The sequence below is a fragment of the Schistocerca serialis genome, chromosome 1 (genome assembly GCF_023864345.2).
Source record: "Schistocerca serialis cubense isolate TAMUIC-IGC-003099 chromosome 1, iqSchSeri2.2, whole genome shotgun sequence".
Taxonomy (NCBI): Eukaryota; Metazoa; Arthropoda; class Insecta; order Orthoptera; family Acrididae; genus Schistocerca; species Schistocerca serialis.
Genome location: NC_064638.1, coordinates 757,489,695 through 757,515,835, shown reverse-complemented (window position 1 = coordinate 757,515,835; position 26,141 = coordinate 757,489,695). Strand labels below are relative to the sequence as shown.

General features: G+C 39.7%; 1 protein-coding gene across 2 annotated transcripts in view; it reads right to left on the bottom strand.

Annotated features, from left to right (window-relative positions):
- The window catches only part of LOC126482197 (serine/threonine-protein kinase Warts-like), a 218,459-nt gene that overhangs the window by 89,415 nt on the left and 102,903 nt on the right, over positions 1 to 26,141 (bottom strand). For both annotated transcript variants that reach the window (XM_050106179.1, XM_050106186.1), the window contains exon 3: positions 5,434 to 5,551. In XM_050106179.1, coding sequence (XP_049962136.1) covers positions 5,434 to 5,551 — 118 coding nt within the window. The remainder of the gene's footprint in view (positions 1 to 5,433; positions 5,552 to 26,141) is intronic.

Sequence of the window (26,141 nt, the reverse complement as noted above, 5' to 3'; positions counted from 1 at the left end):
TTAGCTTGATACGTCACCTCTGCATCTATTATCAGTTGCTCTTTACATCCTCGTGCTCCTTTGCAACAGCCTTTTTGTTCTTCATTTATAATTTTGTTCTGTGTTGTATGTGTCATTAATTTCTGTGTAATGACTGACGTTAATATTTTGTATATTGTTGGTAGGCATGTTATGGGGCGATATTTAGCTGGGTTTGCTGTGTCTGCTTGATCTTTAGGTTTCAGATAAGTTATTCCATGTGTAAGTGTATCAGGGAATGTGTATGGGTCTGCAATGTAACTGTTAAATAATTTAGTTAGATGTGAATGTGTTGAAGTGAACTTCTTTAGCCCGAAATTTGCTATTTTATCATTTCCAGGGGCTTTCCAATTGTGCGTACAATTAATTGCTCTGGTGACTTCATGTTGCAAAATTATCACTTCAGGCATTTGTGGTATCATCTTGTATGAGTCTGTTTCTGCTTGTATCCACCGTGCATGCCTGTTATGTTGTACCGGGTTTGACCATATGTTGCTCCTGAAGTGTTCCATGTCTGTTATGTTTGGTGGATTGTCTATTTTGATGTGTGTGTTATCTATTATTTGGTAAAATCTCTTTTGGTTTGTGTTGAATGTTTGGTTTTGTTTCCTTCTATTTTCACTTTTTTTGTACCTTCTAAGTCGTTTGGCCAACGCTTGTTTTATTATTATTATTATTATTATTATTATTATATGAATATTTAGATTCAGGGATTGACAAGTTTCATAAGCTACTTGGCAAATAGCAATGTAAAGTTGCATGGCACATAGTAATGTTCTGTAAACGAAAATCTTTGTTTATAGATATTGGTGACTATTGTTACTGAAAAATACTAACATGATCAAGTAATTATTAAATTACCAATAGAAGATAAACAGCAGCTATTTAACATATCTGAGGAAGCAGCGGTTGTCTCCAAATTTACGTGGTTAAAGTTAGCAAGAGTATCATTAAGCAGTATAGTGACAGTTTATTGTTAACACAGTTCACGGATAAAGTTTACAGGCTATACTCTTCATCTGTTTATGTACATCTTCACTCGTTCGACATCCCTGAAGCTTCTCTTTATTGATAGGATCTATGAAACATGATTAATGTAGGACTGCTGTTCTGCAAACAATGGCAATGTACCGGCGATAAACTGTCCCTTATGTCACTTGATCTACACTATCCACCTTTTTGTAGCATAAGAGTGAATGAAAATGTATAGCAACTGTGATCAATGCATCACAATTACATGTATAACTTTCAGTTTAATGATTTCACAATATAATACTTTCTCATTATCCATGTCCACAAAGGCACAGCTGTAAATGTGTTATACTGGTAGCTCTCTGATAAAGACCTTCTTATTGTATTATGCTTCATACTGTCACACTTGGAATAGATCAAAACAATAGTTTCACAGCCTCACCAACAGGTGAGGCTGTGAAACCATATCTCAGCTCCAGTGACAATAAGTCTGTAAAATCCTTATAGGCATGTTACTAAGTGCTTTATATCAAATTAATGCCATTCTAACAACTACAACCATTTTATAATTTTTTAAAGTAGTGTTTTAAATATAAACAATGCTATCTTGTTGTATCACACATCATCAAAATTTTGACAAACTCTCATACATTTTAAATATATTAGATACATATCCTCTTCAGATGTTGTTTCTTCACAATTAATGCTCACAAACACGCAATGTACAACTGAATATAATTTTTTATCAACATCAGCAGAGTTTACGTATCATTAAGGTAATGTTAGCAGCACCGAAACGGCCACCAAAGCAACTTAAGCTCTTTTACTTCCTCTCTTGTGTGGAAATATCCATGAAGTTTCCTATAACTCTTCACTTGCATGTAAGAATGCTTACTGGGTGGCAAATGTACAACAAAAACAAATTGCAAAAATGATGAGGAAGGTTGAGACACACACACTTGAAAAAGAGCAGAAAAGTGCCTGAACAATTACTTGCAGAATTACTTGCATCAGTAATGCAGAGATGCAAGAATCCAAATTTTTATTTATGAGGTATTGATGTTTTGTGTACCTAGAATATATCTTCTGCCACTTAAATCACAAGTGGTGTATTGATTGTGCATCACCTATCCCATCACATACACACACTGTGCATAGAAACCAATATTTAGCGTATGTGACTTTACTGATCACGCATCTTAACATCTGTCGAATTTCTGCTGATACGGATGAAAAAGGTAGTAATTTACAGATACAGTGTTTTTGTAGGAGATACGAAGTATGAGAAAGAATTTTTAGTGTATAATTGAGTTTAACAAGAACATAATAAAAAACTGCATGTGCAGCAACGGAGGGGATAAAGAATAAAGGAATGCCATTGGTATGCGGCATTCGGTGCAAGAGCACTGTCTCATGTTCTTTTCCCAACTGACTGACACTCTGTTGTAAAGTATTTTTAACTGTTTAGTTTTGACTCTCAGTATTCTCATCTCACTAACCATTTAAATTTTCCCATTCCAATACAGAGTTATAGTTCTCTTCACAAGCATCGTAAATCTACACTTCCTCTCATTTCAACACTAGCCATTGATTAATTTAACTCTGGTTTGGGAAGAATACAGAGTGTGTTCCATAAGTAATGCAACCAATTTCTTTCTGACGCAATGGTACACCACAGCGTGTTGTAACCAGCTGGGCAAAATGGAGGGGGGTGTTAGCTTCAAAACGCTCTTTGTCTCATCCAGCTGCAAGCTGCCGGAGAGTCTGGACGTGCGTTTCTGTCAACCCCGTTTTGAGTTTATGTAACACGGCACAATGGATCATTCTGCAGAGCAATGGTACACTATCAAATTTTGCGTTAAACTTGGGAAGCCCACCACCGAAATGTTTCCATTACTCCACCATGCCTTTCGGACCGATTGCTTGCCCAAATGACAAGTTTTCTGATGGCACAAGTCGTTCATGGAGGGCGGAGAGGAGATCACCGATGAACCTCACAGGGGACGGCCATCAACCACACAAGTCGACAAAAATGTGACACAATTGTTTGAACTCTGACACACAGCTGAGCCTTCAATTGATAGCACAAACTCTAAACATGTCAAAAACAACCGTTTTCCACATTGTGACCGAATATTTGAAGGTGAGTGCCAAACTCGTCCCAAAAGTGTTGACCGACAAACACAAGCACATGCGAGTGCTTAGGTGCCAAGAAATGTTGGAAATGTGTGAAAATGATCCTCATTTTTTAAACTCAGTTATCACTGGTGATGAGTCATGGATTTTTGAGTACGACCCTGAGACAAAAGGGCAGAGTTCAGAGTGGCACACCCCATCGTCGCCCCATCCCAAGAAGGCACACGTGAGCAAGTCCAGGATCAAAACCATGCTCATTGTCTTATTTGACGTCAGAGGCATTGTCCACCACGAATTCGTACCTACCGGGACTAGAATAACTCAGCTTTCTACTTGGAAGTGCTCAAAAGACTGAAAAGGAGGATCTCGTGCTGCCGAAGCGACATCAAGGACACGTGGAAAGTTCATTCCTGGCCAGGACCAAGACCTCATTGGTTCCCCAGCCTCCTTATAGTCCTGACCTGGCTCCCACTGAGTTTTTTGGTTTTTTTTGTTACCTCAGTTAAAAGGAGTCATGAAAGGAAAACATTAGGACACGATTGAAAGCATCCAGGTGCATGTTACATCAGCTCTAAAGGACATTCTGGAAAAGGCATTCCAGGATGCCTTCCAGGCACGGAAACACCGCCTCCAGAAGTGTATCAATGCAGGAGGGTGCTATTTTGAAAATTTTTGATTATTTGTACGAATATATTCAATAAATGATTTTTTTATGAATTTGGTCGCATTACTTACGGAACGCACCTTGTATGATTCAACACCACATCCTTTATCTGTGCCTTTTACTCAAGCATCACTAGCCAGAACTTCATATGAACCAGATACTTCAACTACCTATTCCATCTTCTGCTGACTTTTATTTTGGTCTTACCACAACAATACGAACCACGCCATTACAAAGTATAGTGTCATCCACATATTTGCAGTTGATTCTACTGATTGTCTTCAATTTTATCAAAAAAGAGCATGAGCCATTCATGTAAAAATTGCAAATATCCAATATTTCCAAAGGCACTTTCATCTCATGGAAAACACATCATGTTTATCTCTAATAACATCAACAACTCTATTTTGTATAACAACCTACCCATGATTAAGTAAATGTTAAATCATGTTAGAATTAGTATCCGTTTTATGCTAAACTGATTCCAGCATAATCTATATAAGTGTGATGGTTACCTCACAAAATTATTCCCACATCTCCCAAACTGGTATTCCATTGCCAGGCTATTCATAATAATGTTACTCCTGCTCACTGCCCCTTGCTGCATGGGCATTCTTGCAAGGCCTGTTTGATGGATTTGGACAGCAGATTGCTTTCAGCTGTCAGCACAACATACTATCCTAATAGACAGGGTCACATATGTAAGCTCCCATGTCATTACCAAATTTGTTACAATCACGGCATAGTTTACAATGAGAACATGACCAATTATCAATTGTCCTCCAATATAATTACTGCCATAATTTTATAAGAGGGCGTGTAGCTCAATGTAGTATGGTCAAATGTAACAGCTACTTCATAAAAAGTGTCCTCCGAATCCTCCCTTAACCCCATCTCCAATGAAACAAGTTCCTCTCAATTGTATGGTTGGTACTGTAACTATGGCAAACCCTTCAAAGTCTCACAAATTTCACTACCTCAATGACTGTTAAGATCACCTACATACACTTGCCCCATTTCCAACCCCTTCTCCCTGACTTGTTCTCCAACTATTTCCGGTTCCCACCTTCTCTGCTAGCTTCACACTCCTCTCAATCTCTTATCTAATCCAGTCTATGCTCACCTCCTATTATCATCCTCATATTGCCTTCTTGTTTATCACTCTCCGCCTCGTTTCCCCTCCCCTTACCTTACCATGTATACTGTGCCATTGTGGGTAACTGTACAAATTATAGTTATTTCTGTTCATTTATCTCATTTTTACTGCCCTGCTGTCTCTATCTGCACTATTTCTGAATTCATCCTACCCTACCCATGTGAGACAATAAATCATCTCAAGCCACTACATCTGGAGAATATCAGTTCTCTCTCTCTCGCTCTCTCTCTCTCTCTCTCTCTCTCACACACACACACACACACACACACACACACACACACACACACACACAGAGAGAGAGAGAGAGAGAGAGAGAGAGAGAGAGAGAGAGAGAGAGAGAGAGAGAGAGAGAGAGAGCATGCACGCATGTGGGTGTGTGGAAAAACTGTAATATATTTATTTTAAATGGAAAGAAAACTGCCATCAAGTGATTAAATGACAGGACATTATAAATCTATTAAATATAAAATGGAAGGGTTGGTCTTACCTGGAGAGGGTCCTTTGGTAATTCCATTGAGAGGCTCTGCATGCTGCTGCTTTGACAACAGGTCATGGGCTGCTTCTAATCTCCCCCCTGACAGTTTCAATGCCCGCAGGGATGCTTCCTACAGCAAAGAACAATTAATAGTCTTCAGTGCCGTATATTAAATAAAATATATAGAAATGTATATGGAGTACTGCCAACTGCAGAAATAAATACTTATCACAATGAGACAAGTAACAGAAATGCTATTTATCTCGCTTGTATAAAAAAGGAGAGAGAATGCATCTTATGCTTCAGAAGCTGAAACCTGTACGATATACATTTGGAATAATTTCCCAAAATTATACAACACAAAATCAAACACGTGGTGAGAAAATTGACTTTTGAGCAAGAGTGGGCAAGAATACATTAACTCACAACAGATCCACTTTTTAGCTAATAACGCAGCGGTGTAGTACCTCAGCAAAGGCAAACATTGTCCAGTTGTTTATCATCTACTGCCTAAGCACCAAATTATGCCATTTCTATTAATTTGCATTGGCATTATAGATAAAATACTAATTTGTAATTCACCTGGTACATTTTGCTGACTTATTGTGAAGGAAAACAACACAAACAAATCACTGCTCCAGAAGAGTTGTATTTTTGTGTTGCATTATTGGAGCACGCCAAATACTGTGAACGGATCACATCATACAAGATACTGAAATATAACAAGTAGCTGGTACACACTGTCAGGTATTGTTTCCAAGAATAAGAAATTTTTATGAGACTTACGTCAAAGAAAATAAATAGTATCCATGATGTAGGTAAAATGCATTCATTTGATATATTTTATACATGGGTTACCATTTTTATTCAATGAACATAATGTTTAGATGTTGTTAGAGAGATTGAAAGGAAAACGTATCACAGGTATCACAAGAATATAAATGTAGCTTTAGCAACAGAGTCAGTGGAATATAGATATCAATAAATCTGGAACACAAGCTTGTTCAAATAATTAGGCGGAATAAGGGAAAAAGAGAGACAACTGTACAAAATAAAGAAAGATCACCATTGTTTTAACATCTTATTCTCACTACTATCATGCACATTTAAAAAAGAAATGAAATGATGGTAACATTCTTTGATGTTTTCGGCATGGCAGTTAAAAAGGAAAGAAAAATTAGAGAATACAACACACAGAAAGGTGTTTTTTATCAGCTAGATACAAAAAAACCGCATGAGAGAATAATTTCTGACACATTGGGGAGTACACTCATTGTCAGTAATGGCAGTGAAATGCAGATACATAGAAAAATATCAGAGTGTGCTGTAACAAAAAGGGTCAAGGGCCACAAAAACTACCACAAAAATATTTCTCAATAATCACAGACTGCAAGAAATCCAAAAAATGGTTACAGTAAACCATTAGTTCACTATCTATTGGTAATGAATGAAAAACAGAAAAGAAAAGAAATACAAAATTATACTAAGAAAAGAAAAGAGGAAGCAATACAATAATCAAGTCAATAGAAACAGAGCAAAACTTGGAGTTCAACTAGGATGCAGAAATGAAAAAAACTAATAATAATTCTAGCATTCACCTTAATCAATTTATCGTAACCACAGACTTCAAGTCTGGATAGTGGGATGAAGCTGAACTTTGCTCTTCTGAACCCAAGTCAAGTGTCTCAACTGCTGCCCCATATTGCTCAGTGTTAAGTTTCAATAATAGTTTGTTAGGCATGGTTCTAAATAATTGTTCGCTAGGCATAGTGCAATTGGAGGCATGCACTAACCTCCTTCTGATCTGCCAAAAGAGTTACTAATAAAGTTAACAGTTGAGCTACAGTTTAATCTTAAATCTGAGTCTACACAGAATTTGGCGTTTTATGTACACAAAAAGCACTGCTAGATGTGAAAATAATGGCACAGTCAGGGGAAATTCTATGGCCCCCACTCAACTGAGTAAGGTATCATTTACACAAGGGTAGTGCGAAGAGAAAATGAGAAAAACAGAGGTACCTCAAGAAATGCCGTAAAGTATAAGCACAACCCAAAAGGAAGCTAATATCATGTAACAAATGTTGCCTGCAAAATAAAACTAAATATGTAACTTCTTTTCAGATTTATCCTGTTGTAAATTATAACTTTGACACCACAGCACATACTTGTACTTTTGCTCAATCATTTGCGCTGTCTTAACAGAGCCTAATAAGAAGCATTTTAACGTCATACTTTTTACAGTTTGACTTTGCTGGAATGGATGACCTGAGTACAAAATGTGTCTTAAAGGTGAAGCATGAAGGCACAACAATTAAAAAAGAAGTGAAACTTTGACTACCTCTATGCTTAATATGATTTAATATTGAAACAGGGTTGTTGTTCAATGAAGTGAATGACAGGTAGCACCTCTGTTGTCAAGGACAACTGTGATAAGTATAAATATAAATAACACTAAAATAGTATTTCATCAAAACTACTATGAGTAGCTGGCAACCAGTGTGTGTATAGATTATTAAGGATTGTCTACTGGGTTCTTAATGGCCACTTCTTGAACATTTACATCTTAATGAGTATTAAAGGAACTTACCAGATAGAATCCTAGTGGCCAACACAGGTGTTCAATCCATGTAGTTTTTTGTCCGATAAAGAAACTATCTTGACTGCTTAGTACAGAACGAATGCAGACAGGCTGCTCACTAACATCTGCCACTACCAGCATGCAAATCTGTTTTGGTTGCTGATCCTTAAATTCACTCATGTCTGGGATGAAACCACTGGAAGCACAGATCTACTGAAATGTAGCCCTAGTCACCTAGTCATCTCTCACTAAACTCTATGAGTCCTGGGCGCGCGCGCACGCACACAAAAACCAAAGGCTGGAACATTTTTAATTTTTGACTTAAGCATGTCTGCTCTAAACTTTGACTGTTGCCTTCTCACAATGTAACCTTAAGGCTTCTAAATTTTCATTACTATGAAGTCATCCTTAGAGGTGTCAAAACCTAGCTAGGTAAATGTATTAAATAATTATTTGCAACTGGTTGGTATGTTATTTCCCCACTGGCTCATGTATAGTCGCTGAAAGATAGTCGCATTCAAAACTGAAACACTAAAAGACTCGGTAATGATCAAATGGAAAAAAAGGTTAAGCTGACTACACTTTGTCACACAAAAGAGAATTTACACAGATTCCAAGTTGGCACAGATACAAAACTAGAGAGAGAGACTCCTCAGGCAAAATTCTCATACACACCAGATTCAACTAAGCAACAAGTAAAGCGTCTTCAAAAATGAGTATTCTACAAGTAAGCATAAATGGGGCTATTACTTAATGAAGGTAATAAAACAAAAGGAAATTAAGTTTGAAGAAGGTAGCATAAAAGCAGAACTCGGATTGAGAAAAATGGGGCTTCAAGGAAACAATGATAAGGGCATAATAGAACATGTTGAATTAAGAAAGACTACCTGCATACAGTTTCGAGAGAATGTAAAAAAAGTGTGAGGCAATATAACAAATAGTTTTACAAGGAAGCAACTGAAAACAAAATTGTATGAAAGTGGGTAACTGTATTTGGTTGAGGGTACAGTAATTAACAACAAAGAAAACACTGTAAAGACATCCTAGATTTTTTTTACATGGTTATATAGTTTACCAGATAAATTAGAAGTACAGATAGATAGTAATGAAAATAATGGCATTCTAGAAGTACTGGCCATCTGAGCAATGAAGAAAGGAAAGACATTTGAAGAAAATGGTGTTTTAACTGAAGTCATAAAAGCTGGTAATTAAAGTAATTAAAAGAAGGTTGCAACATCATTGACAATGGAACAATGATGTAACTGTTCTACTTTGCAGAAAAGGAGTCACAAATACGCACAGAAAAAAATACTGGATATTACTTAGGCAACTGGCAATCTGCAACTCCAAAATTAAATTTTGGGCCGGAACCAAGAATATGAATTATCACTTTGTCTGGGACTTATAGTTACTGAGAAGAATGTGACATGATTTCAACAAAATAGGTATTTACAGCTCTTGAAAAACACTGATTCAACCTACGTTTCTAAACTGAAGAACATATACAGCAGTGATACAACTTCTGTTATATCCCATAAGAACCACGGGAAATTTGTAAATGCAATGAGTCAGTCAAAGTGATTCCATACCACCAAAACTATCCGCAGCAGCCAAGAGGAAGTATTATGATCCACGAACCAGAAAACAGAAGATGGAATATGTGTGAATCAATGTTTTATTTATAACATTGTCCTCTTTGCTTATGATGAAAGTAAACTATAATGATGAATGGAAAAACTTGATAGACTACATATCAAAGAACGGTTGAAACTCAGTTTAAATAATAATAGTAAAACAGTGTTTAAGTGAAACTTTAAAAAGAAAAAAAATCACAGAACCAGCAAACAAGCTTTTGTACTATGAGCACATGGCAATCAGTGTGTATAATCAGTTTTGACTTATGGAAACGAAAAATGTAATTTTAATGTAAAAACCATTCAAGAACTGAGGAGTGGATGGGCAGGAGGGGGAGGGGGGGCGCAGCATGGACGCAGATCCAGGATGAAGGTATGTGTCAGAGATTTTCACTCCCCCCCCTATACAGGCTGTCCTACAAAGGGGTTGACATTGTTTGAACTTCAATATTTTTTGATAGCCAGTTCCAATTATGATTATATGGTGCTCTCATGACTAGAGTGTGTAGCCATTCATTTGCTTTTCTTTTGTTTATTTTCAGTTGCCAGTAACTGTATGCAAATAGCAACATGGCTGGAAACTTGTCCTTGGAGCAAAGAAAGTAGATTCGAGGTGTTATTGGCGTGAAAGTGCACAGATGATGGCAGGCAGAGTTTCATGCCATGCTACTGTCACGTGTAACAATAACAAAATTAAGTGACAAATGCAAGAAGGAAGGAAGGAAGTGTGCATGATCTGAAGAAGGGGTGGTATGCAGGAAGAAATCTGCAGCACAGTGCTGCAAACTTTCACAAGACCCCCAAAGAAGTCCATACGGCAACCTGTGCACGAATCAGATGTTCACCATATTTTAAGGCAAACAAAGTGGAGATCCTCCATTCCCAGGTTGCTTCACACAATAAACGAGGATGATCTGGATAAGTGCCTTGAATTTTGTGAACTGATTTGCAATAATGAACTGCTGATTGACGTCACTGTTTGGACTGATGAGATAACATGTAAATAGAATGGAACAGCCAATCGCCAGAACTTTGTGTACTGTGCAAGACATAGTCCTCATGTTCCAGAAGAATAAGTTATTCATCTTCTTAGTTTATCAGTGTGTTGTGATATGTCAGTCAGATGACTTATTCCTCCTCCCCGCCCTTTTTTTAAGAAAAAGTGACAGGTGTAAAGTACGAAGGTGACAGGTGTAAAGTACAAACGAATGAATTAATTGTACCAGCTGTTCACTACCTGTACTGAGACGAACACTGATCTTTTCAGCAAGACAGTGCACAATCACATTACCACCATGCTGTGTGGCAATTGCATTTTTTGAGAGGTGGATAGGCCAGCAGGGAAGTGTTGAGTATCCAGCCAGATCTCTCATTGAAACACCTTTAGAGTTCTTTCTGTGGGTAATTCTGAAGGACACCATCTACATCATAAAGCCACGTACGCTGGATGATATGGGAGAGATGACTGTGGCGACCTGTGAATCTATTCCATTGGCAACCACGACATGTGTGTCAATCTGATCCGTAGCATTGCAGACGCTCTATTGCTGCCAATGGAGAGCAGTTTCAATATCTTCAACGTAAAACATCATCAGTGATGTCATGACCATCTATGTGACTTATTAATTCACAGTTTTTGTTATTTTTGTTCAATTTATTAAAGTTCGCGCAATGTAAACCCCTTTGTCGGACAAGCTGTACAATTTGTCATTACCTCCACGTTCAATATGTAACAGATACCTACGATAATGATAATAATAATAATAATAATAATAATAATAACAATACAAAGCCTGAAAAAGAGAAAGTGAAGCACCCGGAAAACATTGTTGGATGTAATGTAACTTCGTACACATACATACTACCGGCCAGTATGTAAGTGATTACAGTTACAGTTCTCTTTGATAGAACAGCCATCACAGTGCATTAGTGTTGTTTGTGTTTATTGATGTTAACAGGCCTGGTTGGGTATACATGGGGTGTGAACAGCATCAGATGTTGAGTGATCACTGTGAAAGACATGAAGATGCAACATACTCATGTGAGACAGCATTATGAACACTTGACAGAGCTTAAATGGGACCTTATTGTTAGTCTCCATTTGGCTGCCTGGCCAAATCATGCAATATCCAGATTTGTGGGGCACTCGGATGTGAAGCGACCCAACATTGGACTGCATGGGAACGTGTGCAGAGGAATACTTGCCATCAAGGTTCCAGTCGATTATGTCTAACCAACTTACGTGAGGATCATCACACTGTGCATCAAGCACATCACAATTACTTCACATCTGCAACCTGCCATCAAAAAACAAGCAATGGACATCCTGCAACATTCTATGTCATCTCGCACCTGTGATCAGAGACTAGTACCAGCTGGACTAGAGACTTACTGTCCCACATATAGGCTGCCATGAACTCCGCAAAGAAATGGTTGCATTTGGAATGGTGCTGTAATTAGGAAGCATAGAGTGCTAATGAAGAGCACTGTATTGTGTTCAGTGATGAATCGTGGTTCTGCCTTACCTTGGATGACCATGAGTATGACAGTGACTTGGGGATAGATCCAGTTCTTTTAATGTTTTGGAGTGGCACAAGAATGTCAATCCTGCCAGCATGGTGTAGAGAGCCAGTGGGTATGAGTTCAAGTCATGGCTGGCTATGATTGAGGAAACTTGACCGGCACAATGGGATGTCATGGGTATTCTGCATCCTCGTGAGTTTCCTCGCATGTGACAGTATCGTGATGTTGAAAACAACAAGCCACTGGTTGTCCACAAATGGAACATGTCTCTATGAACTTTTTATGAGATGTTGAGGTGTTCCTATGGGCACCAAGATTCCCAGATCTGTGCCAAATTAAACATAAGAGCCTGCTACAGGATGAACTCTGTCCCAGAGCCACTCTCTAGAATATGAAGGACCAGTTAGAACAACTGTGGGCCAGCTTGCCTTAGGAGGGAATCCAACAGCATTATGGCACTCTTCCCAAATGAGTCAGTGTATCTATGTTGGCCAGAGAATGTCCAACATTGTACTGAGAAGTGGGCACATACTACCAAGTTCTTTGTAAATTTGTCTAGATTTTTTAAGCACTAAAATAACATCATGTACCCTCTCAATCCATTAAGTTTCATTTAATTTCATCTTCATTTTCTGGAAGCTTCACTTCTGTTGTCAGGCAAGGTATATATAAAATGTTTCAATATAATCACAATAATTTGTTTACACCAGTGGTTAGTATAGAGATTTTCCTCTTTTGTGCGGGAAGGTCATCATGATGTGGATCGTGACTTCACAGTGGCTAAGAGTGGCTAAGAGTGAGGCATAAAGAAGAAAGGATGAAAGATGGGCCAAGGTAGATCTTGGCTGGATTTCAAGACACACCTCGATGATCATCTTAAGGACGGTTAACATGCAGGAGCACAGAGTATGTACGCCGCTAAGATTATAATGCATGTACGAATCAAGAAGAGAACTTTATTCTTTATAACTAATTATCGTTATTATTTATTACAATTATTATTACAACTCAATAACCGTCACAAACTGACTTTCTAGTTTTCAAGAAAACACGCTGTTCACAATCGATTTACGAAGAGACTGAGTCTCACACCATCTGTGTACATGTACGAGTCAGTGACAATGATGACAAACAATAAGGATTTATAAAAATAGTGGCAGCAACTAAAAGAAATTTGAGATATCGGTTAACTGTTCTTGGTGAATAACTGCAATGAGGGTCTATGTTACATTCTTTTCCTGAGCTCAAACATTGTTGTCCTTTTGTTTCCATTATGTAATTTACAAGTCAATCCTGAAACGAAATTATTTTGATGAGACACTGCGCAGTTCGAGATATCGATTGTGGTGCTTCATAGTACGAGAAAGTCGACCTGGCAACGCGGCGGCGGCGCATTCCCAGAGTATGACGCGTGCCTCACGAGGCGGCCAACATTTTGGGGCAGACCTTGGCGGTCCTGTCTCCAGCCCACCGGCCTTCCAAGGCCTTCGACGACCGCGACCGGCCGTCACCCTTCTTAGAGCATCACGGAAGAGACGTCACGTTCATGTGCCGCCGCCTCCTCCCTCGGCTCAATGACAACCTGACCGCAGGGGTAGACTGAAATGTTTCAGCTTCACAATTCTCCCAATGAACCAGAATATAAAATCTTCCTTTTCCAAAATCAGCAATACTTAGTCCAGCGTGGAGCAACGGGCTCTCGTTTGATAGTCAAATTTTGGGTAAGGGTTTTCTTTGATCCCCAACGTTCGCTAGCCGTCCCGCCAAATGTTAGTGTTAAGAGTATTTCACTTTTTCTTAATCTTCCTCCTAGCGAACTACGAGACATTTCTGTTTAAATTTCAATGCAAGAAATTGTGCTGTAACTCCACATCTGTTCTATTATGGGGTTTTTGGTAGTATCCCCAAGTTCGTTCAGTAGCGTGCCGAAAAGGCTGCTTGATTTGGCTAACATTTCCCTCTTCACGACTTTCGGTACATTATCTGTCCCATACCATCAGTCTGTATTTACCACAAAAGAACTCAGATTGGTTAATCAATTTTAAATAATAAGTACACATCGTGGGATGTAAGTCCACAAGACTATAACAGTATAACCTATTGGCATCTGCTATTTTTGTAACCCTACATTTACTGTATCTGACTCCATCGTATCTAGGTTATATACATGACTAACATCAATTTCACTTCCATATTCAAAAAATATCGTAGTTATTTTCCTTACTTATCCATAAGAGCCGTAAGAAGATCACGTGAGTTTGATATCTTCAATAGGGTGTACATTCGTCGCGTTCTTCCCTGGAAGTCCCGCTTTCTCCGAAATGTCCCACTGTCCCGAAAGTTTTTTTGGGGACTACAGAAGTCCCGCTTTTTTTATTCCGCTTGGCTAAAGTATTTTTCGTATCGGATATCTGATTTGCAATATACTGCGCATTGCGCAAGTATATAAGACAGGAGGCGTTCAAGCTCCTCTACAATCTTTGTTTACTCCCTGTTAACGTTTCGCATTGTTGGTGGTACCGATTCATGTTCACTGTTTTTCATGCCAAAATGAAACTGCAATTTTAACATCAATATAAAGAGTGAGTTTACTTTTATTACTCACAGTGGAGAAATTGTAGAATGTACTTTGTGTATACCAATTTTTGCTGTTGGGCATTTTTGATGGTCCCATTTTTTAACAAAAATGAAATGGACACCCTAATCTTAGGAAATAGAAGCTGATGGTGGGGGACGTTGATGATCTGTCGGTGCTGGCTAGTGAGTTGCAGTCTCGGAATAACCCAGCGCAGGCCCACAGCAAAAGCCCTTGGTTTGTTTCAGGCCTTAGAAAGTTTGGGATGTAGAATAAAACAGCACTTGACAACGAGGTGTTTCTCGGTTTAATTTGGGCAAATTCAGAGACAACACTAGTCAAATCAATGTCTGTATACAAATCACATTCTGTGTTTATTAAGGAGAGCTCGTTCAGACGTTCGTGTCCTTTGGTGTTCCTATCACATTTTCAGTGCGGTTTAATGTTAAAAAAAGAACGTTTTCCCCTGCAGTTGGTGATCATCAAAGGCAAGTAAATGCGTAAGACCATTTCTACATTTGGGAAAGACGATTCTAATGAATTTTCCACTGAAAAATGAAATGACCTTATGGCATTGTTGGTCGGGAAGCCCCACTCGGGTTCGACCGCCATTCTTCCATTAAAAGTTTACAAAACTGCAGTTTCAGAGGCTCGTGCTTTCTGTTGTCAGTAGCAGTAGCTGAGCAAACTGCACCTGTTTGTCACCTAGCATTCCAAATCTTCTGGGCAAGCAATGATAACAATTGGGGTTACTTTCAAGATCTCTTGTGTTGTTAAAGACTTAAGCTGCCGAAGTATTCCAAATACACCATTCACTTCATAGTACCTACTATGAGTTTTACTGGTGCAGACATCAAACTATCAGTAACAGCTAAATTTTCGTCGTGCTAGGTCCCTGGGGTAGGTTGGGGATACGCTAGTCGCCAAAGTGGCGTTCAATTGAAAGACTATTATTATTATTATTATTATTATTATTATTATTATTATTATACCTGAATTTCAATATGTTATCAAGGTGTTCGATTTTCTCCAACTTTATCGAGTTGTAGTAGAGCCGCTGACATGATTGTACTTTGCATTTCGCGTGCTCGTCTTGAAGCCTGTATTTGTCACCAGAAAAAGAAAATGCTCTCTTTAAAGAATAGAACATGGTAATTAATAATCCTCAGCTGCCCATACATAACGATATAGCTGCCATGGTGCACAGAAGACTTAAGTGGAGAAGACCACCACTGTCTTACTGCTAAAGAGATGACGACCTCCAACTTTGACATCCACAATCTCGGGAAAGAATACTGGCGAACACACTGCCCACAAAAATACCAAAGCTTCATGATAAATGCGAAGCCGCCCGGCTTCACTCAGTCACGCAAAGTGTGGACAGCTTTAAACCGCATTCGCATTGGCCACCGCGATGTGCCCTACTAATGGGGAACGATACTTATTCCAAATTGCGACTGCGGTGCTGAAAAACAAATAATCCAGCACAGTGGAAGAATGCCCAGTTCGACTTACTAGGGAACCTTCATCGACTTCCTAGCTGCAGCAGAGGAGGCTATCGATTATATTCAATGTATGGATGACAATCTGTAATTAAACTGTGAATAAAGTGCATAAGGTTAGCGATGTATGCCAAACGATAAATAAAAAAAATGTGAGCAGAAACAATTTCTTCATCCTGACCGCTCAAGGGTTCCTCAGCGTCTGTACGTAGTTGTTAATGCACTCTAAATGATTCGCGTTTGGCATGCGAAACTTGAGACTCCATAAACTATAAGGAATAAAAAGTTTTGAAGGCACATCTGCAGAGGCTGTGGTAAAGAGCTTTTCTTCAATATCAATTCAAATGGACGCTCAGAGAAAGTGGGGCCACCACATGGATAAGACGGCGTCACTGAATTCTAGAGATGGGCAAACTGAAACACTTAACTGTTTCGAAACAGTGAAACAGTTTGTGTTTTGTAATCTAATAAACCTACACATTTTATCATCTTGAATGTCTACTGTATAAGTATGTCCATATAAACACAAATGAGGTGCGAGAGCGCTAATCATTTCGCAGAAAGTATGAAACTATCACTTGGGAGTTTTGGCAGTTTCTTATTTTCTGCAGCAAATGCGCTGCTTTCGTGTTGTGTGACATACTTTTCAATTGGCTGAGGACAGCCATAGCTGAAGACAGAAGAACCACCACGAACGGAACTGGAGGTGGGAGCAAACTACAGAAACAACGAATATGCTACTGGGATTCCCACATTCCGTTAGTATGGGTAATATACCCATCCTGCTAATTTCCATGCACGCAAAGGGAATCATTGTGGATAATAGGCACAGTGACTATAGACTCACAGATAACACCAAATAATTCGAATAAATAACAAAATATAACAGAAAAAATTTTGCCTTTCAAGGTGTTTCGAACCGTTACTATAAAGTCACCATGTTTCCCAGCCCTTCCCGTTCACCACTGCACTATCAGTGATATGTCAAACAGAATGCTTGCAATTATACCTAGATCAAATTTATGTATATATCTAATAACTGTCACTCTACGCCTTTTTTTATTCAGAATGTTGTAGGCTTACTTGCGTTTCTTATTACGATTACTGTACATGAAAAGAGAAGCGTATGTTATTAAAAAAAGTGTAATTTAACCGAATGATTTTCACATATTTATTATTTTGAATGTGAATTGTATGCGTTGTTTCATTGTTTGGTTAGTGTTTCTAAAGCAGATGTTACGCCATTTCGTAATAGGACAGTCAGCTAGAAACGAAGCTTTATTTTCGGATATCTTAAGCTTCATTCTATTGCTTGTCAAAAATATTTCGCCACTCTTGAAAGTGTTATGTTGTGTTTCAGTGTCTGTGCCGAGCCCGAATCTCGTACGACACAGACCGGAATGAAACATCACTGTTTCGATACAATTAGTCCGTTCCAAGCGCAGGTGGACTGAAACAGCCTTATTTTTAAACAACGATACAGTTTCTGTGTCTGGCTCGAGATCGAATCTGGTGCGGTTATCCGAGACAGGGGCGGAATGAAACACCACTGTTTCGAAACTGAACCACAGCCGTTCCGAAACACTGAAACAGTTCCACGTATCGACACACTGTATCGAAACATAGAAACAGTGGCCAAGTCTACTGAATTCCCTTATGATGCTTGCTCAAGTTTCCACCTACTGACGTCATCTTAACATTGCTGTATCAGTACATCCGATCACTGTCATCAACACCACGATGAAATGTCGCTTCATACTAGCTCACTAAAGTCATCGATGTAATACGACAAAAGCAAAATCCTAGTCCAATAAGCAACTGTTTACTGACCCTCTTCATGTCGTCATCTGCAGCATTTAGTTGTCCCTGCTGCAGTTTATTTTACGGATCACACTTTGCATCGTGGATTTTTAAAGGTTTCAAAAAAATAGTTCTAAGCATTATACGACTTAACATCTGAGGTCATCAGTCCCCTAGACTTAGAACTACTTAAACCTAACTAACCTAAGGACATCACACACATCCACGCTCGAGGCAGGATTCGAACCTGCGACCGTAGCAGCAGCGCGGTTCCTGACTGAAGCGCCTAGAACCGCTCGGTCACAACGGCCGGCCTTAAAGGTTTCATCTTTGTTTCAATTCCAGGATATCTTCCTTCAAGAAGTTCTTTATGCATGCGTTATGCCGACTGTGTGTCCAATGACTATAGTTTTCCTTTTCTGTATTTGATTACTGGATTTTATTTCACAAAAGGGACACGTTCAAAATCTGCAGACTAATTGTTTGAGCTTTATTTTTCCTTTTCTTTTTCCCAACAACATGCTTCTAAAAACATAAATTACATCAAATTTGGAAATCAACTATAAATTTTAACATTTCAAAAAGCAATATGAGTAGCCTGTACAGGGAGTAGTGTACCGGATTTTGTCTTACCTGGCACCAACAACAAAGTTATCAGAAAAAAACCTGGCAAGCAATCTGGATCAAGTTACTTATATTTTGCTAGTGTCCTAGCTAAGTAGTTCGATAATATCAGAGGTTTTACCAAGGACTGCTAGGGCATTTCTGTAATAAAGTACTTCAGTAACAAAATCTTGCCAACCATTGTCTGATTCAGCTAAAGATGAGAGACAGATTACGATTATAACATGCATCTTGAGAAAATCTACGGCTGTCAGTACCCTACGTGGGATCTGGTGTTACAAATTTGGGAATGGTGCTTGTCTGGTTCGAGAAATCCAAGTACTTGAGCACACATATCAGCAATCAATGCTTCCTGAAGCGGAAAGCGACTGTCAAGTTTTCCATGCATCCACTATACCTTGTATTTCGTGCAAAGACACGTCTTCACGCAAATTACCAAACACGACCAAGCTCAAAATTCAGAATCCTTAATATGTTTTGCAGAATTCTTAATATGTTTTGTATCACTGCATGGAAGACATAACCTGCCATGTAACGAAGATATGAGTGATGACATGCTGCCTTTTTTGTGCGAAGTCGTAAGAAATATGTGTGGACACATTCGCTTGCTTCAACTTGCTTAGATCTATCCATTCTTCAGCCAGCGTCAAAAGCTGTTGCAATGGAAGAAAGAAACGTAGTAACCGTTACTGCGGAACGATTTTTTAACATTTTTCTCTAGGAATGATACTGTACCCATGTGTTGTAGAAATGTCTCCCAAGTTTAACAAGGTGTTTCACATACGTTTACCAAGTTCAGGTTGTTCAGACGATTTTAGCAAACTAATTGTAGCCTCGAGGGCGTTCCTCACTAGAGTCGACGTGATTCATCGGTCACTGAAGAGAAATTACGGAGAAAGATTGAGAGTGTTACAAGCATTACACGTGGAGTTTACACCGTTCTCCCAAACGACTTTAAAGTGAGGACGTTAAATCTTTGTAGGTAACATGCTACTGAAAAACTAACGCTGCGTCGTGTCTCGCAAACAAAATCGCGGAGCACATTAAACTGTGTGAAAAGCGTTCGTAAATGCGACGAAACCTGATATAATTACACGTTCCAACAAAACCATCAACAATAAATAAAAGTTTGTACGACAAGGGTGTTGTGTCGTAATCCGACCATTTTTGGCTGCTCGTCAAGTACTATATGATTGACGAGCAAACCCTTAATGCAACAACAACACCGCCGCCGCCGTATCAGCTAAGCATCCCGCATGTATTCACAAATGCTGATTATTTCGATATGATATTTGTGTATGGGTTTAGTAATAGAAACGCTACTGTTGCTTTTAGCGAATGTGGTATACTATTTTCTAACCGCAGGGTACCAGATTTAAATAATGTTTACTCGTGTGAGGTCGCCGCAGAGCCCAGCAGTCATATTTATTTCGTTGAAGTTTATACAGCAATGTCTCCTAGGTAGCTAGAAAATAAAAAGAAAAAAGCAAACATTCTTTACGCTAACGTTTGGCCGGACACCTTTGTTGGAGAAGACGACGTCGTACTCGTTGGGTTACAAAGAAAACCTCTATCCACAATTTGGTTATCAAACGAAGAGTCCTTAGCTCAAGACTGGACTTTTAAAGACTTGCTGGTTTTGGAAAAGGAAGATTTTTATTTTATTAATTTCTACATTTTGGCTCTTTGGAAGAATTGTGAAGCTGAAATACTTCAGTCTGTCACCACGGTCAGGTTGTCACTGAGCTGAAGGAGGAAGCACATGAATGAGACACGTCTCTTCGTGATGCTCTAAGAAGAGGCGACCTGTCGTGGTTCCAGGGTTCTAATTTCGAGGACACTTTTCAACACGTCTGTCAGTGTGCCTTAGATAGCCAGATCAAGTCCCCATGTTTTGCTGTTGACTTGGAGCGAGCTATGAACCTCTGGTGGACCGTTGTTATGCCATTTCTACGTCCATGCTTCGCGGTGATGACCATCAGGTTGCCTGCTGTTCTGAGTAGGGACGTCTGGAACAGTTTATGTTGATTCCGATGGGAGTTACGCCCTCATGAATTGGCAGCTGCTGGAGATTGCGGATTTTCTTATATTCCCTCGGATGGATTTTCTTCTCAGGTAATGTGATGAAATGCAATTCAGAACAGGTAACAAAAATACTGAGTTGACTTGTGTTGAGTCAAATGAAAACCTTATGTATTTAATAACAAATCGAAATTTCGCGCCGTTATCCTGTAAGTTGGTAAGCGTGCTACAAACAGCGTGCAGAATGGCCTGTAGATGGCAGCATAGTGCAGATGCACACATACCGTCGCAGGCCGCAGTATCAGTATAAAGATGGCCTCCCCACTTGCGACTTGCACCAGGGAAGAACAGCGGTCTGTTATTCGGTTTTTGCATAGTGAAGGTGTGAAACCTATTGAAATTCATCGACGAATGAAGGTTCAGTACGGTGACGCGTGTTTGTCACAGCAGCAAGTCTACGACTGGAGTAGAAAGTTCGCAAATGGTATGAATTCAGTGAAGATGCTCCTCGTCCAGGTCAGGCACAAAGAGTTGTGACTCAACAGAACATCGCAGCAGTTGAAGCCATAGTGAAGCAAAACCGCCGAGTGACACTGAATGACGCTGCAGCATGTTTACAGATTAGTCATGGTCAGTACACCACATTGTGCATGATGTGCTCCAGTTTCACAAAGTGTCTGCAAGATGGGTGTCACGGCAGCTGACTCCTGAAATGAGAGAACGGCGTGTTGATGCTTGTGAAGAACTACTTCGGCTTTGAACGAGAAGGTGATGGCTTCCTTGCAAGAATCGTTACTGGGGACGAAACCTGGGTTCACTTCCACCAACCGGAAACGAGGAGAGCGAGCAAGGAATGGCACCATTCCTTATCACCAAAGCCAAAGATGTTTCGAACAGAACCATCAGCAGGGAAGGTTATGTTGACTCTCTTTTGGGACGAAAAAGGCGTCATTTTGGAGCATTACATGCCTAGAGGGACTACGGTCACTAGTGCATCAAACAGATCTTCTAAAATATCATCTGCGGCCTGCAATCAAATCAAAGAGACGTGGATTGCTGTCAGCAGGTGTCCTTTTGCAACATTACAATGCAAGGCCCCACACTGCCCGTACAACAGTTGCAACAATCACAGACCTGCATTTTGTGTGTCTTCCTCATCCACCATACTCATCAGACCTTGCCCCAAGTGATTTCTATATGTTTCGACCAGTCAAAAACGCAATGGGAAGAAAGAAGTTCCGTTCTGGTGAAGAGGTACACCATGCGGTGCATGAGTGGTTGCGCGGACTACCAAAAGAATTTTTTTCTAAAGGAATTTATGCACTTTGTAAGCGCTGGAGGACTTGAATTGATGGTGGGGGAGATTATATTGAAAAGTGATACAGCTTTGTACCACTTCTGCACGATAAATAATATTTTAAAAAAATTTAAGGTTTTCATTTGACTCACCCTCGTAAGTGGAGGAGGACTTGCCTGCGGCAACGAGCTTGCAGGGTGCAGTCGTCTGCAAGTTGTAGTTAACGTCGGTGCCAATGACGCCTGTCGATTGGGTTCTGAGACTATTCTCAGTTCAGTGCCAGCAGAGCTCGCAATTTGCATCACTGTTCCCAGAGTTGATCGGGGTCTTTTGGTATGGTGTCAAGTCAAATCTGTGACGGTCTTGGCTGCAGATTTTTAGAACTGTTTAATCAGGTGGGGATTTGTAGGGTTCCCTTGATAGGTCAGGGGTGCATTACACAAAGGAAGCAGCTACTCGGTTATCAGAGTACTTATGGAGTGCACATAGGGTCTTTTGTAGGCTAAGCGGTAGTGTGAGGTACTCTGATGCTCATTCGCCAATCGACACGCAGGTAACGAAATCAGACCGTGTTCAGAGTAGAACTATCAATATTTTATCAGGAAATCGTCAAAGTACTCGTATTGGTAACAAATTTACTGCACTCTAGGAAATTTGTCGCGCTCAATTTATTCTTAGGACCAAGAGCTGGCGGAAACCGCAAACAGAAAGCTGTTAAATATTTATCGAGTCTTGGAACGTGTATCGGAAAGACAGATTAGACGCCATAGGAGGGGAGTGTTCACTGCAGTCGACCAAAATACAGGGTGTTTCAAAAAGAATATACGTATTTCGAATGCTTATATTTATTAAACTTCAAGACATAAGAATATGAAACTTTACACACATATTTACGAAACTATGTCCTCCATCAGCGACACGAACAATATCACATCGATACTCAAATTTCTCCCGTACTCGGGCATGCATGTCCTTCGTCATTGATGTTACGGCACTACGGATCCGGTTCTTCAACTCTTCCAGGTTCTGAGGGAGTGGTGGTACATAAACGTTTAACGAAACCCCACAGGAAGAAGCGACCGTGGAGCCCAGCTGAGACATGCTAAGTTGCCAGCTCCTTGACGACCAATCCAAGGGTTCGGTAGAGTTTCATTCACATATCGCATTTGGCGACTCCAGTGAGAGGGTGCCCCGTCTTGTTGAAAAATGAAGTTGTCTTCGTGCAGCCTCGAAAACAACCAGTTTTGTAACATAGTGAGACACTGCTGACCGTTAACCGTGTTTCCATCAAAGAAGAATGGGCTGTAAACAGATAATCGGGATATCGCACAAAACACACTGACTTTGGGCGAATCTCGTACATGTTCAATGGCTGCATGCGGGTTCTGTAGGCCCTAAATTCGAACATTGCGTTTGTTTACCTGACCACTAACAGTGAAAGTCGCTTCATCACGGAACATGATGCGTTGTGCGAAAGTGTTATCATTGTCAATGGCATCAAGAATCTCGTTACAAAATAACACACGTTTGCGTTTGTCATCAGGACGCAGAGCTTGTAACAGCTGTAACTTGTATGGCTTCATAACCAACCGACGTCTCAAAACACGCCAAATTGTTGTTGTAGGCAGTTGTGACTCACGACTGACACGACGACTTGATTTTGAAGGACTACGTTGGAAAGCAGTTTGAATTCGGGCAACATTTTCTTCAGGAACACGAGGGCGGTCAGGACTCTTTCCTTTACATACACATTCTGTATCTAGAAACTGTAGATACCATCTGCGAATGTTCCACCAATTCGGAGGTGAAATTTAGTGTCTCAACCTGAAACGTCTTTGCACTGTAATCACGGAATTGCACTTAGCAAACTCGACAACACAAATGATTTCTGCTGCGGAGTAGCAGCCATTTTAAACATATTACGGTTATCAAGCAGAAGACAACTGACATCTAGAGGCTATTAATATAAACTAGATTATGCATTCGTTTGTCCCATAGCCGAGCCGAGGCGCAGCGATCTATAGTTTGGACAAAATAATACTTTGTAATACATATATTCTTTTTGAAACACCCTGTATTGTCCCTAACGAGGTCGATTTTGAGTGTGACTCTGAAGTTACCTGTACGTGTGTAACAGGTCTAGGTGGAACCAACTTAATTGTTGGATGTTTTTACCGGCCACTCGATTCCGCCGTGGCAGTTTTAAGAGTTATTCAAAGAAAGTAGTGCAGGAACATCCAGATCCTGCAATATTAGTTGGAGACGACTATAACCTATCGCGTACAGACTGGGACATCTATGGATTCACTGCATGCGTATGGACAGGCAGTCTTGCGAAGTACTCGTTTGAGCAGCTAGCTCGACAGCCCACATGCAACGGAATTATTTTAGACCTTGTAGCTACAAACAGTCCTGTCCTTATCGACGGTAGCACTATAGAGCAAGGGATTACTACAGTTAAGAAATAAATCAAGAAGCATAGGAGAGTTTTTTCGTTAAAAGAGCACGAGGATTCCGCAGAAAACAGCACATTTCCCTAAAAAGAAACCTAAAGAGATAATACTGTACCTTTAAACTTTAAAGTTAACATATTGAACAAAATTTTGTTGAAAGCTGCTGTTACGAGTTGGAAGTACTGAATCAAGATGGCTAACTGTAGATTTATTTTGGAGGCTTTGTCAGCAGGCAGCAAGGCTCTTTAGAAATTTGTACCGCATACTTAGTGGAAAGCTAGTACTTGACAACACATTTGCAGCATTCAATTCAATGATTTTTATGAACAGTAATCATGCCATAAGTAGTTAAGCATCTCTTTGTCCCAAATGTGACGGAAAAGAAAGCATTTTTTACGTCTTATGCATGTTCATCAATAATTTTCCTTCTTTTATTTATTTTATAAGCTAGTTGTGTGTTCTAAAACTCCAATCGTGTTTTATGATTTTTTACCACATTTCTATTATAGCTTATGTTAGGTATTAAAGTGTGTTCCATAAGTGACAACTGCATTTTTTGTCTAGCTGACAACCTCAAAATTAAAGCAGCTCACACTTTCTTGAAAAACAACATATGGAACATCTACTGTGTTATCAATTAAGGCTACAATATTTTCTCCCTACTAAGGATATATAATGTCAAAGACAGCTAGTACGGGTACAAGTCGGATGCAAACGGTTCGTGAACGCCTAAAACATGAAAATCCAGATTTTCAAAAACAGGAAAACAGGCGGATCTCACAATTAAGGAAGATGAAGAAGCAAGACATGATTGAAAATGAGCTGAACGAACTTCGTAAGTATGAGAGAGATCGGAAGAGACTAGAGAGGTAAAAAAAAAAAAAAAGGGGGGGGGGGTGATAAGCTTAAGCAGCAATCTCCCTCTACCTCCTCACAAAGCTCTGGGTAGGTCCTTATCAATGTGCGCTGTCACTGGGAAAGGCAGTATGGAGAACAGTACGAACATTGCCCAAATCAGCAAGGAAGAAAATGACGGTTCTAATATGCTTAGCAGAACATGCTGGTTTGTCACCATCAACCACAGAAGCGAATCATTTTCACGCAAAATCCAAAGTCGATCACTCAAAGTGGAGAGAGCTCTACTTCAGGCCATATACTGTGCAGACATGCCCAGGAATTAAGTACCTTATCACTATCAGGAACAATGGAATCAAGCAAAAGTTGCAAAAACACTACTTGACAATGTTCTTGAAAGAAGCGTTCTCAATTTTTAAAGAATAAAACCTCGTTATTAGTATCTCCAAATGTTGTAGCTTGTGACCAAAGAATGTTTTACTTCTGAAAAGTATTCCATCCGATCAGTGAAGAGTACACGAGAACTTTATTTTCAGACTTAAAGCCTTAAAATAGAGATATTCAAACTCTTTCTTGGAGAAAATACTGTATCTACGGAGCTTAAGTCTTCTTGCTGGCAAAACAGGCGCGAAGCTTGTCGTAACGGCAAACTTTTGCTGGTGCCGGAGAACTGCGATGATGAAGTTATTTGGAAATGCTAGGAAGATCAAGGATTAAAACTTTCTACTATAGAATGGCTATTTGAAGCCACACTACAAGACCTGCCAAGCTCTAAAGCCCAAGTAAATCTCAAACGTATGCAGTCCGCAGCGTTCGAGAACGATACACTAGATACCAGTAGTACCTGCATTTTGCTG